Below are 19,431 nucleotides of genomic sequence, written 5' to 3' on the forward strand. Positions count from 1 at the left end.
TTCATCACTCAACGACAATGTTAGAGAACCACAGTTCAGACCCAGGCTCAGGTAACTTCAAAGCCATGGTCTTAATTCCTCTTACTTTTGACATGTCTTACTTTTGCACAGGCATAACTAAAAACCTTACTATATGAAGTCAAGTTGAGTACTATATGAAGTTTAGTTGAGTACAAATTTTCAAGTTCATTGTACAATCCTGATAATTGCTTCTGAGTTACCTATAGCTGATAAATAGAATTATTTGACTATTATTATTTTAAATCAAATATTCTAGTTTTATGTAAATTGCTTTATAAACATATGATAAAAAGTATGACTTACCAAAAACTGCAAAATGTACTCCCAATTCATTTAATATAGAAATCATATGCTTTCCTTTTGTTATTGTACTTAGAACTGAAGGATTTAAGCAGTCACCACTGAAAATCAAGAGTGGATTCAGGAGGCTGAACTTTTTCACAGCTGTGGCAAACCTAAGGGAACAGTATCCTGTGTTATCATTGAATGCCTTTATGAAACACAAAGGAAATGTCTTAAATAGCAATATGACTTTTCCTTAAAATCAGAAAAACTAATATATGAAAGCCCAGAAAGATGTTTTTAATAAGATCACTTTCCATAGCCAACACATCTTACTAGCACATTTGCATTCTGAAAAAAATAAGCCAGGCTGCACTAAGACTAGGCACCTCTCCTTGTATTAAGGCTGGTCAAGGCAACCAAGTATGAGGAATAGGGTCCCAACAGTCAGCAAAAGAGTCAGAGACAGCCCCTGCACCCACAGTTAGGAATCCCACATGAAAAAACAAGCTACACAAGAGTAACATGCAGGTTCCCTGGTTATCAGTTCAGTCTCTGTGAGTCTCAGTGAGTTGATTCTGTGAATTTTCATGGGGTGTCCTTGACCCTTCTGGCTCCTACAATCCTTTCTCCTCCTCTTCCACAGGATTCCCTGAACTCCTAATGTTTGGCTGTGGGTCTGCATTTGTTTGCATCAGTTTGCTGGGTAAAGCCTCTCTGATGACAACTGGACTAGGCACCAGTCTATGAGTACAGCAGAATATCATTAGGAATCATTACAGTGATTTTTTTTTGCTAGCTGCATTGGGTTCTATCCTAGGTCTCTGAACTATCCATCCTCTGGGTCCTGGTGCTCCAAACAATGTCAAGGGTGAGCACCCTCTCCTGGCATGGGTCTCAGGCTGAACCAGTCATTGGTTGACCATTCTCACAATTTCTGTGCCACCTTTATCCTAGCACATCTTGTAGGCAGAGAAAATGACATGATGAAATTAACAGACAAATGGATGGAACTACAAAAAAACAAACAAACAAACAAAAAAACAAAAAAAAAAACCACGCTGGGTGAGATAATCCAGACCCAGAAAGACAAACATGGTCTGTACTCACTCATAAGTGAATATATTAGCTGTAAAGTAAAGGATAACCATGCTACAATCCACAGATCCAGAGAGCCTAGGTAACGTGGAGGGCTCAAGGGGGGACACTTGGATCTCCCAGGAAAGGGGAAACCATTTCTTAAATACAAGAAAATGATGCTCTGTGAGCATCAAGAAAGGACATGTATGAGGTTGAACTAAGTTGTTTTATGTAAATTTACTGCATTAAGTCTGGTGTACAATAATGCTTCTTTGCAGCCTTCTAACTAAGTGTCTGATATTAAGCAAATCCTCTCAGCCCCCTACAGTCTCTTCTACTCTTCTATGTTCCCTTGACTTTCAGTTGTAGTTGGTTTTTTGTTTTGTCTTCTCTCTTCTTGGTGTGACCTAACTTACAGGTTTTTTCCAGTTTGTCACTTCCTCTTTTCCTCTGTCACATTACTCTCTTTTTCCCTCCTTTTTTACTTAACCATACTTTCCTTTGTCCTGTTTTTGTCCCATCTTTATTTCATTCATTTTCCCTAATTTTTAACTTCATAGTTTATTTTATAGTATTCTTGCAATTTTATTTTCTGCAGTTATTGATGGTATAGCAGTTGGTTTTAATTAGTCCTGTTTCTATATCTGCTTTGTTTCAGCATTATTGTTATGGCAGCTTGTTTTCTCCTGAGCAGTACTCAAGACTGAGCCCTTCACAGAAAGCTGGAGGAGATAGTCATTCCAAAAGATGTACAAATTACTACTTCAGAACACAAGAAATATGGCAAAGCAGCAACATGACTCTTCCAAAATATCTCAGTTCTTCAATTAACTGAATCCAAACATAGAATAATGACTAATGCACCAAAGAATCCAAAAGCCTAGTTTTAAAAATGATAACTGGCCTCAATGAGGATTAAAATAAGCTGGTAAAGCAAACAAGTCTATTTTAAAAAAAGAAGAAGAAGAAGAGGAAGAAGAGCTGAGAACATCAACAAGTTAGATGAGCTACTCAACAACTTGCATAAGAAATTCAACAAAGACATAGGACAAAATTAAAATCAGAATGAGGATAAGTTAAAGGTTTCCTACATTTAGGAGAAATTAAGAGACCAAACAAAAATATGTAATGTTAGAAATGGTCATAAAATAGAGAGTAAATGCTAAAAAACTTACTGGATGAAATCAGAACAGAACATTTTCCAGCTCTAGGTAATCAAATGGACACTCAAGTACACGAGGAAAACAGGCAGGCTCAGAACAGAAGTGTTCCATGTGCTATCATACCTAAGTGCCAAAAGTACAGAACAAAGAAATGATATTAAAAGCTTAAAACGGAAGGGCCAAGTTTCTTACAAATTCACAAACCAATCAGAATACCAACAGATCAATCAGAAGAAACATTAAAGACCAAGAAATCATGGGCTGTGGTATTTCAAACTCTAAAATAAAATAACTACCTACAAAGGTTACTGTATTAAAAATATCCTTTAATACTGAAGGAGAAATAAAGAACTTCCACAATAGACATAAACTAAAATAATCCGTGAACCCTAAGCCTGGACTGCACAGCATTCCCAAAAAAAAAATCCTAGACACAGAAGAGAAGAAAGATATACCACAACCATGAGATCGTGAAACAGAATATATCATATAAGGAAGAAGATAAATAAGTGGAAAGAATAAAATTATTATCTCAGTAAATTACGAAATCTTTGAGATGAAAGATAAAGTTACTAGTTATTTACCAATATTAAATATTATCAGTCTTAACTCTCTCCAGGTAAGATTCCGACTGTACCAGTAAGTTTAAAATAAGATACAACCAACCATTTCTTGTCTACAAAGAAATGCCTTTCATAGGCAAAACACGGAAAGAGAGTGACAGTGAAAGGCGAGAAAACAATATTCCGATAAATAGAATCTAAAGCAGGTAAGGGGAGCACCATTGGGATCTGGCAAAGCAGACTGTGAGCCAGACTTAGTCAAAAGGACTAAATACGGTCACTACTCATCCATCAATAAGGGGAACTCTGAATACATCAAGGAGATATAACAATTATAAACATGTTATGCACTGAGTGTTGCTCTAACTGATTTTATAAAACAAACACTACTGGATAGAAATGGACAGATCCAGATACAGTATGGTAAATGACTTCAATGTTTACTCCCATTTATAGATCATCCAGACACAAATAAAATAAAGAGGGTGAGGAGATAACTCAGTGGGTAAAGTGCTTGCTGCACTTGACCTTAGTTGGGTTCCCTAGCACCCACTGAAAGCCAAGCATGGCAGTATACATCTGTAACCCCAGAACTGGAGGTACAGAAATGGTGATCCTGGGAGTTGGCTGGCCAGGCAGTCTGAATGACAGGACAGCTGAAATGTTTAGTAAGAGACACTGTCTGAAAAACTGAGGTGGCGAGTGGTCAAAAATGACAGCAACTCTACCTCTGGCATGCATGGATGCATACATCCACCCACACACACATGTGCATACATGAACACAACCACACACACAATGTATTAAAAGTGAAATAAAAACTACAGAGTTAAAACCTCATCACAAATCAAAGGGACATAAGAGGTATCTATAGAACCCTCCAACTATTACAGATTCTTACCAACAGCCCATGGAACTCTCTAAAATAAATAACATTTTATGCCATAAAGCAAGTCTTAACAAATCAAAAAAAAATAATCCCTTGTATCATATCAAAATTAAATTAGAAATCAGTAGCAAGAAAAGTCAAAAACACTATGCACTGAATGATGCACTTTGGAGTGGTGGAGAGGTTGCTGAAGATATCAAGACTACAAAGGACAGGTGAGACAAAGTAGGGTCTTTAAGAACAAAAAGGTCAAGCCTCCAGTGAAAAGAGTATGGAGGATCCAAATTAATAAAACCAGAGATGAAAGAGGGGATTTACAACAGATACCACCGAAATATAGAAATCACTGGGGACTGTGATGAAGACATGCTCAAAGAAATTGGAAAACCTAGAGGAAATGGATAATTTTTTTAGACGTAGATGACCTACTGAAGTCAAGCCAAGCAGGCAGAAGCAAGACAGATCTATAGTGAGCAGTGAGACCAATGGCAGTGATCAAGTTTATCTAAAACATAAAACCAAAAACCAAGGACAGGGTGGATAGACTGCTGAATTCTGTCAGACATTTAAAGAAGAATGTCGAGAGCTCCTCAAATTCTTCTACCAAATATTAAGTGAATTCTTGTGAGCTTTACTCCACAAAGCCAGTGTCGCCTACCAAAACCTAGGAAGTCCACAGAAACAGAAAGGCATACACTAAAATTTTCCTGATAACTACAGATGAAAAAGAATTCAAATTACCTGCAGGTCTAGTTCAACAGCACATTAAAGAAGCAATAGATACCATAATCAACTTGGTTTCGTACCGGGGATGCAAGCATAAAGAACGTAAGAGACCGAGACTGGGGGGTACAAGTGATTGTTAACATCAGGGCCTTTGGGCAATGATCAGCCATGAGAGAGGCCCTCTGTGAAAGGCTGTATCTGGACATGACATAGCTGTTATGCGTATCAACTCAGTCCTGAATTTAGAGGAAGTGCTTTCTGCTTCTCTGCCAGTATCATATTATTTTTATTACTATGGCTTCATAATTTATCTTGAGATCTGGAATGGTGACACTGTTGTTTTTGTCCCAGATTGTTTTGGCTCTGCAGGGTCTTTTGTGGTTCCATATGAATTTTAGGACAGTATCTATTTCCATGAAAACTGAGATGGGGTTTTAATTGGGATTGTACAGAATCTGTAAATGGCTTTTTGTAGCATGATCATTTTCACAATATTATTCTACCAACCCATGAGCATGAGATGCCTTTCCATTTTCTAGTGTCTTTATTTTTTTCTTCAGGGGTTTAAGATTTGATTGTAGAGGTCTTTTGCCTCATTGGGTTAGGCTTATTACAAATTATTTTTGTTGAGGTTCTTATTAATAGGAGTGTGTCCATGATTTCCTTCTCTGTACGTTTGTTGGTAGTGTATAGAAAAGCTATTGATTTGTGCAAGTTGATTCTGTTTCCTGCCATGTTGCTGAATTTATCATTTCTAGTTTTCTGGCACAATTTTTAGGATCTTTTATGCATACTATCATGCCATCTGTAAATAGGAATAGGTTAATTTTCTTCCCTATTTGTATCCCTTTAATTTCCTTCTCTTGCCTTATTGTTCCAAATAGTGCTTCAAACACACCATTGGAAAAAATTGGTAATAATGGACAGCCCTGTCTCATTCCTGATTTTGGTGTGATTGTTGCAAGTTTTTCTCCACTTATGATGCTGACTGTTGTCTTCCCAGATATAGCTTCTAATATGTTAAGGTATGTTCCTCCTAGTCCTACTTTCTCGTGGACTTTATCATAAATTCATGTTGTTGTTGTTGTTGTTTAAAGGCATTTTCTGCATCTATTGAGATGACATGTGATTTTTTTAAGTAAGCCCGTCTATACCATTTATTACATTTATTGACTTGCATATGTTGAACCATCCCTGCATCTCAGAGATAAAGCCAACTTGGTCATTGTGAATAATCTGTCTGATGTCTGTCTATTGGGTTTACAATTATTTTATTGAGCACTTTTGAATTTGTTATCCATCACCAAGTGGTCAGTCCTGAAAACATAAATAACTGGCTATATTTATATATTTAAGAACATACATACATATCAGTTTTATGTATGTACAATTAAAGAAAAAAGGCCATTTCAAAAAGAAGAAAAAAGATGTTTTAAAAAGACAAAGTTGGGAGGGGACATGTTGATGGATGGGTAGAGGTGGAGGGAGAAAATGAAAGATAGATATTACCATATTTTATTTTATATATTTGTATATAATTTTTTTATTAAAAAGCAGATGGAAGAATGGCTAAGCAGTTAAGAGCACTGGCTACTCTTTCAGAGGACCCAGGTTCAGTTCCTAGACCCCACAAAGTGGCTAATAACCATATGTAACTCCAGTTCTAGGGAATCTCACAGCCTCTTCAAGCTTCTGAAGGTGCTAAACACTTACAGTATACAGATATACATGTAGGCAAAACATCTATACACATAAAATAATAAGTTAATTAAACAAATAAAATCTCAAAAAAAAATTTTTAACCAAGCTGTGGTAGCACATGGCTTTAATCCCAGTACTCAGAAGGCAGAATCAAGAAGACCTCTGTGAGTCTGAGACCAGCCTGGTTTAAATAACAAGTCTCATGTCAGCCAGGGCTACACAGCAAGATAGTTTCAATAAATCAGTTTTAAAGAATGAAAATAAAAGACCCAGCGACATCACTTAAAATGACATATTTATATGATGCATTCAAGCTTCTATTTTGTAGAAAGTTAGAAAATAAATGGCAGCTAAACTGAAATAAAGCAGAAATTAAAAAAAATATATACAAGTAAAGCCAAATAAGCTACATTTTCATTTACTGCAAAATTTACGAAGTTGATATACCCTAGCAAGATTGGTTGATAAAAATCATAAGTTATCAACAGCCAAACAGAAGGGAAGCACCACTACAGAGCCTATATATTATACTTTTCTGAAAATAAATCTGAAAAAATGCAACTTACCAAAACTGACATGAAATATTCTTTAAAAACTTTTCCTATCACTATTAAAGAAACTGAACCATACTTGAGAACATTTCAACAAAAATTTAAATCCTAGATGTTCTCTCAAAGATTTTTAAAGAAATAAAGCTACTCTTATACAAACTCTTTCAGAGAGAGAGAAAGCAGTATCTTCCAATTCATATTATATCAGCATTATCTTCACATCAAAAACTGAAAGACATTAAAAGGAAATTATAGGCCAATATTCTGTACAAACATACAGGCATAATTCTTAAACTTAATATAACAAATTAAATTTAGTAACATATAAAAAGATTAAGACACATGAACAAACAGGATTTATTCAATGACAACAAGAATTATTTAACAGCCAACCATAAATATAAATTTATTATATTAATATATAGATAAAAGAGAAAAACTATGATGTCCTATAGCTCTTTTTTAAATTGTGCAGATAATTTTCAACATCTAGTCATATTTTTGAAATTATATACAAACTAGGAATGTAATGTTTTAGTCTAGAAAACCTTAAGGTAAGAAATTAACCACATGGATTTCTATATAAAATTTATGTGAAGACATAAAATGCTGAAGAACAATTAAAAGATTTTCATTTTTAAACATCAAGACTTATGATAAAACTATGGAAAATAATATAGTATAGGATTTTCTTAGATTAGTGGGGAAGCATAATCCAGAAACAAACACATACATACATAGTCACTTGATTAATTAACATGCATACCTGCAATTCTGTATTAAAAAGGGAATCTTTTTCAATGGAACTAGATAAATATACTAAATGATGCCACTAAATGTAAATATATAAGTTTTAATGTAATTATACAAGTGATACAAGATTAAAAGATGAATACTTTCATAATCATACATGAAAATTAATTTAAGTGTTTACTAATCTAAAGGTAGTAGAACCTTAGAGAATGGAACCTAAAAATGAAGTGGACTAGAGTCTCATGCAATAGCCAACTTTATTCATTGGACAATCTATATTCTGAGGGCTAAGAAGAATCACATGAGTACAGTGTATTATCACAAGGACAAGCCACATGGGGCAAAAACATGTTCTTTCCATGGAGGCATTTAAACAAACAACAATAAACAGTTGTAACGAATAATCTAGAGTAAACTCACTCTTTAACTCCTGCACCTGGCAAGGGCGTGAAGCACATTCCAAGAACAATTCTGTGTTTTTGAAGAAACTGAGATCACAAAACTCTAGTCTTGTTTTCTTGGAGTTTCCTCACAAGCATTCAGAATTCCTTTCACATGATGACTCCATTTTAGACCTTATTCCGACATTTAAGGATTAGTAAAATAATGGGGCAAGTAGGTCAAAGTGCTTGCTGCCAAGCCTAACAATCTGAGTTCAATTGTTTTACCTCCATGGTGGAGGTAAAAAACTACTTCCCCAAGTTGTCCTCTGACCTACAACACACACACACACACACACACACACACACACACGTACACACACACACACACGTACACACACACACACACGTACACATACACACATGGACAAACACATGATACATGAATGCAATAAAAATTAATATGAATCACAGATATAATTTAAAAACTAAAATAATAAATAATTTAGAAGAAATCATACAAGGACATTTTCATGACTTTGAAGCAAAGACTTCTTAAGCAGACCAGCAAAAGTACAAATCACGAAGAAAAAAAAAAACTGGTCAACTAAACTTAGTTTAAATTAAAATCTCCCACTGATCAAAATATACTAGTAGGAAAAAAAAAACAATGACTAGATAAAATATCTGGAAGGCATATATTCAACAGTGGAATTGGATCTGAAACTAGCTAACAACCCTTACAAATCAATTTCACAAAGACAGACAATTCAAAATTTTAGTTGGGGAAAAATACCATGGACTTGGGTATGGTGGTTCACACTGTAATCCAAGCAGTAAGGAAAACTGAGATAAGCCTATGCAATTCAGTGAGACTCAAATGAAATAAAAATTAAATCTAAATGTAAAATAGAAAGAACATCAACTGAAGAATAAATACAACTGGCCAATAATTATATGAAAATGTTCAATATCATTACTCAACAAGAAATACAAATTAAACCTACAACGGTATGTTACTACACACCTACCAGTATGATAAAAATAGTGCTGAGCAGCAAGAAAACAGAATAATCAACATTTTCATATACTCTGACGGATATATAGCTGGTACAACTATTTTGAGAAAATGTTTGGCAGCACCTAGTCAAGCTACACATATGTCTGTATATGACACAGAAATTTCACTTCTGGGCATGCACTCAAGAAAAATGATTACTTCTAACTACCAAAAGAATTATGTAAGAATGCTAATAGTGATTTCATAATAACAAATATTAGAAACCATTGAAGTGTCCTTGAACATTAGAATAAACAAATTTTATTATAGGTCACACATTAGAACACAATTAAGTAAGAAAAATAACACATTATTGCTACATACAACAATTTGAGTGAATCTCAAATATGTGAAGGAAAAAAAGCCCACACAAATGAGTACATGCTATATGATTGGGAGTGATGGATGAAAGCCAGGGTAAGCGATTGGGGTGAGAATGAGGGTCCTATAATGTGCCAGAAATAGTTCATATTTTGATTATTTAAAAATCATATAGAACTCTAGACATCAAAATTGTATACATCAGTACATTTGGTTAATAACTTCCTTTTTTAACTGGAAATAATACATATGCTTATGCAAGACAAGGCATAGGCAGTAACCCTATAAATACAAAAACTAAGCAATATATGAGATCAAAGGATTCTGTGAAATGACAGCTGTATCTAGAAAAAAAAAGTAAATGTCACAAGATTTGATCTGAGTTTGGGGAAGTAAACAAACAAGAAAAAGTTTAGGAGCAAAACTACAGAGTTTTAAAAACCTGCCAAGTGGATGTGATGATTGACATGCATTCCTGTTAACATGGTGTGAATCAGCACTTGCTAACGTTTTTTCAGACTAGAAGCAGCAGCAGTCTAGTAGAAATTCATTTTTTCCCATGTCCTACCCGAGACTTTCATAATCTGAAACACTAAGGTAAGGCAAAAAAAAAAAAAATCTGTGTTTAACAACTCCTTGGACAATTCTGATACATACAAAGTTTGAGAAATAGACTGGAGAGATGGCTCAGCAGTTAAAAGCACTGGCTGCTCTTTCAAAGGGCTTGGGTTTGATTGCTAGCACCCACATGGTGTCTTACAACAGCCTAACTCAAGTCCTAGGGCATCTGGCACCATCTTCTGGCATGTGGTACATAAGCATACGTGTAGATAAAACACCCATATACATTTAATTAATTAATTAAACATATTTGAGAAACAACTTTATAAAAGAAAGTAGAAGATTTTGAGTCTATAAATGTATACCATTACTACAATTTTATTCATTGTAAAGGTCTTATAAATCACTGAAATAAAAGTCATTCTATCAAATGAGGGATCAAAGTTATAAGAGCTGCTTGAGGAAAAAGCCGGTAAGCTGATTTTAGGCCTATTCAAGGAGACATCAAAGTGAATATCCTCAGTAGGCAGATGGAAATATAGGTCTAAAAAGGAGGTTAGATCCAAATTATAGATCCACAAATAGAACAGACAAAGTAGTTAAAGCCAAATGAATCTACAAACTGCTTTATACTACTAGGTCTTAGAGAAACAAAGATATATGAAAACAAAGTTTGATATTAGCATCAAAAAATTATAATATAGATGAGACAGTCTCAAATTTTCAATCTCAAGATTCCCTTTCCCAGTCCCCTAAAAGCTAAGAAATTAACATATGAACCTACTAACTAAAAAGCAACAAAGACTGAGTACATGTATTTTTATAAAGAATATATTTGCAAACACAGATGGCATACTTGTACAAACCTCATGCCTAGCTAAGCAAAGAATGGTGAGATATTATCTCCCGTTTCATACAATTCACTGGAATAGGCTGCTTTGTATGACACTTATTTTTAAAATCTGGTCTTTCACAGGTTAGTAACTAGAAAAACATTTCAATAAACTTTCTAGAAAATTGCGAATATTTTTCTTTGCTACTATACCAAAACTCTGGAAGACAGTTTCGCAAAATGATTTTCAACGTGATATCTCAAAGGCATACAAATTAACTTATCAAACTCTATACACACATAACAAACTAAAAATGAACAAAGCAACTGACAACTAGTAAGCCCGCAAGGAAAATGGCTGGGACTATTGGTATCACAGATAGGGATCTTATGGAAATCTCTAAGGGGCTAAGGCTATGGTTTGAAAACTGCTAATTTTTATCTGCAACACAGGCAATAGGGCAATAGTTCAAACCCCAAAACTAAACAAGCATGTACCCCACACTGCACACATTTTGTCTAATTTGTTCTTGCCCATTCATTGATCTGCACCACAGTTATCCCCTCCCCTCCCCCACCCCCCAGAGACTCAGTCCTATGACCCTGCCAACTAAGGACATAACCCTATTAGCCATTTTGCTACTTGGTGTCCACGAAACTCACTGTGCATATTTTCACCTCCTAATCTCTGCTCTTGCGACTTCCTCAGCCTAAAACAGTCAAATGTCTCATACTACACCTCATTTCTCTCCTGTCTCCTCAAATATCACTTGATCTTGGGGCCTTATTATTCTTATTATGTTTTATTTGTGTGTCCATATGGGGGTGCCCATGCCGCAGGGCACATGCACAGCTGAGGGACTACTGCAGGAGTGGATTCTCTTCTTCATCACCCCAGTCTCGGAATGAACTCGGGTTGTCAGGCTTGGCAGCAAGTCCTGTTACCCACTGAGCCCTCTCACCAGCCCAAGTAAGGTTTGATTCAAGTAACGTCTTTGAAAATGACAAGCACCGCAACTTCAACTCTCAACACTTTTACTCTCCTTATTCTGCATTATCTTTCTCCACGGTGTTTGTTACCATCCAGCATATGACGTATTTCCTTTTTGTTTACAGTCTGTTTTTCTATCTAAAACACAAGCTCCCCTGAGGGTAAGGCCTTTTTTTTTTCCTTTGCTATTCCCAACTACACCCCTGCTGCTCAGAACAGGGTTTAGTGTTGTACTTGGCATGTTTTAGATGGGTTACATTAATAATTCACATGTTTTTTATTGAACACTATATGCCAGGCACTCCACAGCTTAGAAATGGTATTTGTTGAACCACATGAGTACTGAGTACATATCTGCTCCAGTAAGCAAAGATGCAAACACAGGGTCGACAATGAACTTCAGAATATAACATTTAAGGGACAAAGGAAATAGGACCTCTTCAAACCAGATATTCTCTTAGGAATCTTATATTCAAGTAATCTAGAGCTGTCACTGACGTAAATAATCATTATTTGAGCAACCTTTCTAGGAGCAACATTTTAAATGGATATATTCCCAGAGGTGCCAATCACAGAACAGTCAGTGGTTTTTTCTTTGTGTGTGTGTTTCTCCACCACCTTAATAGTCCAGAAATCAGATGGGTATACATTGCTCCTTCAAAGGTCTGTCACTAGTGTTCCTTGACCTTGTCCATCTGAGATTAACTAACATTTCAATGGCATTAGAATTCGGTAATCCCCGGAGCTTCCCCCAAAATACGAGCATTTTCATTAACCTGGCTGATAGGCATATGGGTGGTATGTTTGAAAAGAAACACGAGAAGATGAAATGCTGCAGGAAAGTCACTAAGAGCCTCCATCAAGCTGCACAATCCATAAAAAAAAAAAATTACATTTCCCAAATACCATCCTGCTGTCCAACACATACTGTTTTAAATCCTCCAACACACGGCTTTCCCTTGGTATTTTACAAAATTCTGAAAGGCAATCTACCAAAAAGCAATGAAATCCATGAATCCATCTTTGTTGAGTTTTAACTCTTTCCACCCCCTGTACCTATGAGCATGGCCTTATTTGGAAAGAGGCTCAATGGAAATGTAACTAAGCTTAGTTAAATGAGATGATCAGAGTGGACCATAATTCAGGGACTTATATCCTTGTAGGGCACAGGAGGAGTGGGAAGGCAGGGAAAGGAAAGGGAGAGGGAGGAGAGGAGAGTAATCACCATGTGAAGTAGAACCATAAATTAGAGTTATGCATTTATACATATTTTCAGGGACTGCTGTCCTCACCAGAAACCTGGAGAGACACAAAAGAACCAACTCTGCCAGGCCTTTGATTTGCTGGCCTTCAAGACAAACCTTTTCTTTTACTGACTTAAGCCACCCATTTTACAATACTTTTGTCAATCCTGGAAAACTAATGCAATAGTGATATAAATAAATAAACAAAGAAATAAATAAAATGAGGAAAGACATATCTTCCACCAGGGAATAATCCAAAAAATTTGTGAAGTTACTTTGCCATGATGGGGGTGAAGAAGGATGGGGAGCATAATTCAGAGTGGAGAAATTTAACAAAAGTCAATGTCTGCAGTTTTGACAATATGCAGACCTGCAAAGATGTGATTTTTTAAATATCAAGATAATTAAAAACAAAGAGTTATCTAGAGAAAATGCCATAATTAAAAGCAGTCTAAGGAATGAAAAAGACCAAATGTAGTGCAGTCTCCTACATGGAATCCTAAAACACAAAAAGAAAATCTAAGAACATACTAAGGGTATCTAAGTGGAATCCAGATGTTGACTAATAATGTACACATTTCTGTTTATTAATTGTAATAAATACTCCAACACTAATGTAAATAATGGGGGGAATATGTGAATCCTTTGCAGTATTTCACATCTTTATGTAAGTCTAAAATACGCTTGAAAGTTCACTCAAAATAAATCAAGACCAAAACCCAACTCCCACTGTAGTCAGATCATGTTGTTAAATCCCCATTCAAGACCATCCTATCAGTTCAGATTATACCGTTTATCATAGTCATTCTTCAGAGTGTTTCTTTTCACCATCCACTTTGTACCACACACAATTACAGGGGCTTAGAGTGGTAATAAACATGAAGTTCCTAGTGACTTTTTATTCTGATGTAAATGTGTTTCTTTTCTCATTGCTATGACCAAATATCTGTCCAAACACAACTTAAAGGGGGGGTTATTTTGACTTTCAGTTCATAGAAATAGCTCATCTTGGCCAAGAAAGAATGGCGGTAACAAGTTGGTCCATGATGCCAACCAAGAAGCAGGGAAATGGAAAAGCCATTGCTTAACTTGGTATGTCCTTCTTCCCATTTTAACTAATTCAAGAACCCCAGCCCATGGTACAGTGCTGCTCACACTCACGGTGGGAACCTTCCTTCTCTGTTAAATTTCCCTGGAAGAACCCTCACAGACACTCACGAATATGTTTCATTAATGTCCCAGAGTGTTCCTGAATCCAGTCAATCTGGCAATAACCATAGAAATGGCAAAAACCAATAGAAAATAACCATCACAGATGTTTTCAAAACTTCTGACATGATCTTTTGCACACAGTTATCAATTATACACCCCACAGCATCTTGGACTTAAACACTTGTCAGTGAACACATATGGGCAGATTATAAGCATAGGTATATGGTAGCCTACACCTATGAGGTGCTACTTAGTAACTATCTACCCCAGTGACCACTACCATAACCAAGGAGCTTTGCTAAGAAGTCACAGGACTTAAAGAATGAGATTTTCTTCCAAAATTAGGGAAGAGCTATCTATGTACAAAACATTTTAGAGGAGGAAAAGAACTAAAATATTGGAAAATGAAAGAATACCTGGGAGATGTTATTCACTCGAGTATTTGATAGTCACTTCTACCTACACAGGCATCAACCTTCTTAACATAGTGTTTCTAGCATCAATTCCCCAAACCAACTACACCTTCAGAGATCACTTCAAAACTCTTGCTCCTTAGTATTAAGCAATAGAACAACTATAGGTCCTTTATCTTCTAGTTGCCTGCCCCCCCCCCCCATGTTTCCTTTTAGCCTGTATATACAGGTACATACACACTCTCTCACATGCTACTGAATAACCAATTCTTAAACATTATTTCGTTTTCTGAATCTAGTTGTTCTTTCTGTTCTTATTCCACCATGCTATTAACTTATAATTATACTTATACAAAGAGTCTCCAACTGATTTCTGCTTCTGATTTATAATCTCTTCTATTGAAAACCACCTTTTCCTCAAACACCTCTTGGGTCATGTCACAGACACCTTTTTGACAGTCTGCAGTAATTTATTCTACTTCTGTAACTCCTAGACAAGCATTCAATGTACTCCAGCACACCAGGCTTAATATCCAATTAATATTTTACACTGGCATCGTATTACCCTGCCTTTGCACCGCTGTATTTCCACATTTCCAAACATTTTCCACCTTGAGTAACTGGGAGCAATCAGATGCATTGAGCACAACTTCCTAACCTAAAAAAAAGTATTTAAGTGCTGACAATTAATAGTTACAGATGTCTCACTGCAAATTTAAAATTTCATAGCGGGGGGGAGGGGGGGGAAGAGACAGACCAACTCTACTTAAAAACTACCTAAAGAGGGTTAAGAAGGGTTAAGTCTTTGATAAGATCATACAATGGTTAGGAAAAATGGCTGAGTCTGAATACAGGTTTGTGTTGCGAGAGTATTCCCCACAATCACACTAAAGTTTCCAGTCCCCTTTTGTGCAGATTCCGGGCCCAGTTTTTCTTCCCCTAAAACTACTGGCATTACTAACTACATCCAGAAGGGAGTTTAAACAGTGGCCCCAAAGGGTTGGCATGCAAGAAGACTCCCTGCCAGCTTCCAAGCCTTCTTTTGCAGGTTTCCAGGGTCACCACCCTCCACTCCCCCTCGTCCAGGGTCAGACAAGGAAGATGGCGGCCCACACCTAGCAGCGCCTCCTACAGGCTCTTCAACACTCGGGTCCACATCGTACACATCGTTGAAATGAAGGATGGTCAAGTCATAGGAGTCCATGCCTCCTGACTGGTTCCCCCGAGTACCAGGACAGAGCTCTTCATCTGCGGGCTGAGACGGTGCCAGCGTGGACGCCTCCTCCTCCAAGGCCTCCATCTCCCAGGCACAGCGACCCTGTACGCATGCGCAGGATAGCAGCTGGAGCATGCGCAGCAGCGCTTGCTGGGCCTGGATCATGGGTTTGAGGCCGGTGCTGCTCCTGACCCGGGCTTCTGTACTTGCCTGGCTGTGTCTAAGGCAAGAAGAGGTGGCCGCCCTGTACCTGACAGCCGTTAAGAGCCCAACGGAAGCCCTGATGCCTCTTGCTGCTTCTTTGGCAGAATGAGGTCATAGTTGTAGGAAAATAGTCAACGCTCGTTTCTTTTGCATCTTGCTGAGTAAATATTTTTCAAATGCACGTCTGTCCGTTTCCCCCCCCCGCTTTTTTTTTACAGGAAAATAGGACAATTATTAAAGACCTCAAATACATTTTTTTCTACACCCAAATTTTTGATTTCTATCTGCCTGAGGGGTCCTGGGTATCCATTGATTTAATAACTGATCCCAGACTGATGCTGGTTGGTGCGGATTCCAAAAACAGCAAAACAAACCCGGTCCTCATCCTGGGGGGGGACTCTGCATAATTTCACCTTACCCTTACCCTGTTCTTTCCAGACCTTGTGGGAATCTTTGGAGGCCTTTTCTGCCTCCCATAATCCAAATGCCATTTCCTTTTTTTCAGTTTTATTTAAGATCCAGGCAATTTTCACAAACCAGTTTTCTGACTTACCACGAGATTCTTCATCTGTAGCTTTTCTTTAACACATCTAACATTCTGACCCTGAAGTACTGTTCTGTGGGATCTGACATTTTGTGTGTCTGTGTGTGTGAGAGAGAGAGAGAAAAAACAGAGCAAGCGAAAACTAATGCTTTTATTGAATTACATTTTACGCAGTTATTGTGGCCTGATGGAGTCCATCCAGGCGATCAATGAGGTACCCCAGAGTGCGGCAACCTCTTGGAATATTGCCAGCCAGACATTTGCTCAATTGAACTTGAATTAAATGGATACATCTAGAATACAAAGTGCCAACTTTGAAAAATAAAACTTGAACGAATAAATAAAATTAAAGATTGGGGAAGTGGCTACAACCCCTCCTATAAACCTAGAGGCCAGCAATATTTGTACAGAGCAGGTCAGTCTTCTGGAAAGTTTGCATAAACAAAATTCAAAAGCCAAGCAACAGAAAAGATAAACCTATAAACTTATGATAAACGTGGGTATAAAAAAAATTTTTAAAAACTAAATCTAACAGTACATGTCAAAATGGTATTGCTTAGTTTACCTCAAAATCATAAGGATTTACAACAAAAATCTATCAATGTGATTCAGCATAAAACATCTTAAAATAGAAAATCAAGTTATTAGTGGCAAATTGTGTAAGAAATATTTGATGAAGTTAATCAGTTATTATTTAAAAATTTGTAACTATCTAAGGAATGAAAGAACCTTTCTTATTTTGACAAGCCAACAGACAAATTCTACTAAACTAACTTTAAATATATTCGCTATAAAACCAGAAATAAATTAATAAGCCTGGCCTTATCACCACCACTGTTTTAACAGATAGTTGGTTTAAAAAAAAAAAAACAATTAAGTGAATGGAAAAAAACTTTTGCCATCTATATATCCAACAAAGGGTTGATATCTAGAATTCACAAACATAGATTCTCAAAAAAAAAAGAAAGAGAGAAAGAAAGAAAGAAAGAAAGAAAGAAAGAAAGAAAGAAAGAAAGAAAGAAAGAAAGAAAGAAAGAAGAAACTTGTCAAAAAACGGGGCTAATGAACTAAACCAAGTTGTCAAAAGAAAACCGATCACTTTAATTAAGCTAAATCCTCACCTAGAGTTCAAATAGCCGATAAACATTTTTAAAGTGTTCAACATAAAAAGAAATACAAATTAAAACTATTTTTAAATTCCTTATCATCCCCGGACTGTCATCATGAAACAAATGATAGCAAGTGTCGCTGAGGTGGGGGAAGTAACTCTTACACACTATTGCTGAGACTATAGTGCGGTGCAGATTTTGAAAACATAATGAATTAATACTCTTGTTGTTTGAGTATGGTATAATTCCATATGTAGAAAAGTCTGGGGTATCCAAGTACAAATAAATAAACTACATGAATGGTGTGTGTAGAAAGGCCCTTTTCTATCTTCATACGAATTCTACAAATCTAAATTCTTTTAAATTAAAAGTTTGTTTTGAAAAGTAAATACTTATATGTGTTTGAATTTATAGAGTAGTTTAGTAAAGTATACAGTATACAAGACCAGTTTGCAGAGGCCTATCACAGTTCTTTACACTACCCACCGTCAACCTGAAAATCAGAGCAATAAAATTCAAGTCAACATAGTATTCAAAAGAACGAAAGTATATACAAATAACTTTAAAAGAAGCGGCTGCTTTGTACGCCAAAATTTGCAGGGTATTGCTGCTGAGAAACAATGAAGTTGTAAGTAAAAGGAGAGCTAGTCCACGTGTGTGATGGACTTAAAGATTTATTATTATTTATTATTGTATTATTTATTATAATTTATTATTAAGAGTTTATCTAAACTGACCTATAAATTCAATGTTATCTCTATCGACTGATGCAAGCCTTTTTGCAGAAATTGGAAAGCTGATTCTAAGAAAGGGCCAGAATTGGAAAAAAAAATAACAAGACCATTTTTCTTTTAGTTCATTGGACATATTTTCTCTAATTCTGTAAAGTCTTGATCTCTGATAATCAACACCTGACCTCACTTGGGGTCGTATTATGGTTGACTCCCATCTTTTCCAGAGAAATGGTCCATTCCTGTTGCTTTGCATGTCTAATAATATTTGACTGGACTAGAGATTTTATTATGTGTTGCAGTGACTTAGAATCACCCTGTTTATGTGAATATTGCCCTTTGGTTTTATTGGCTAGTCCATTTGTTCGGGCTCAAATCGCAAAGTCTATCTTCCCTCTGTTACATAACTATTGGTGCATAATTTTATGGTTTGCGATTACCACCAAGTCATTAGCCTTGGTATTGGTGCATACCCTGTACCTGTGTGGTAGAGAGGTCATCTAAAGATTTGGGCAGTCATTATACTAATACACGAGGATCCATCCTAGACTGGACTTTCTCTAAGAACACATCATCGATTTCCAGATCCTCCATCCTCCTCAGACACTGCCTATCTTATCCATTACAATTTTCCCACATATGAGGAATTCAGAAATTTAAGAACACTTTATATGGAGTCTTGGGATATTACTCTTTATAAGAACTTTCTTCTTAAATTTCCCACTGCATTTGCAGCCATGAAGTGATATGGTACCTTGAATTGATAAAGCTGTGGCTTATAGTTATGGCTTTCTAATTAAATGACCCTGCATCTGGAGAAACCCATCAGGCCAACCCCCTTCTCAAATTAAGCCACAATCTTACAGTCTTTAGTCCTTCCTGAC

General features: G+C 36.4%; 1 protein-coding gene across 2 annotated transcripts in view; it reads right to left on the bottom strand.

Moving 5' to 3' along the window:
* The window catches only part of LOC102924138 (trifunctional nucleotide phosphoesterase protein YfkN-like), a 43,418-nt gene extending 25,764 nt beyond the window's left edge, over nt 1–17,654 (bottom strand). The window contains exons 1-3 of one of the 2 annotated variants that reach the window (XM_076551943.1): nt 15,857–17,654; nt 2,559–2,669; nt 325–476 (exon numbers count right to left, since the gene is read on the bottom strand). In XM_076551943.1, coding sequence (XP_076408058.1) covers nt 325–476; nt 2,559–2,581 — 175 coding nt within the window. In that variant the 5' untranslated portion in view covers nt 2,582–2,669; nt 15,857–17,654. The remainder of the gene's footprint in view (nt 1–324; nt 477–2,558; nt 2,670–15,856) is intronic. The other variant, XM_006982696.4, reaches the window with a different exon arrangement.
* Between the last annotated feature and the right edge of the window lie 1,777 nt (nt 17,655–19,431).

This window comes from Peromyscus maniculatus, chromosome 15 (genome assembly GCF_049852395.1).
Source record: "Peromyscus maniculatus bairdii isolate BWxNUB_F1_BW_parent chromosome 15, HU_Pman_BW_mat_3.1, whole genome shotgun sequence".
NCBI lineage: Eukaryota > Metazoa > Chordata > Mammalia > Rodentia > Cricetidae > Peromyscus > Peromyscus maniculatus.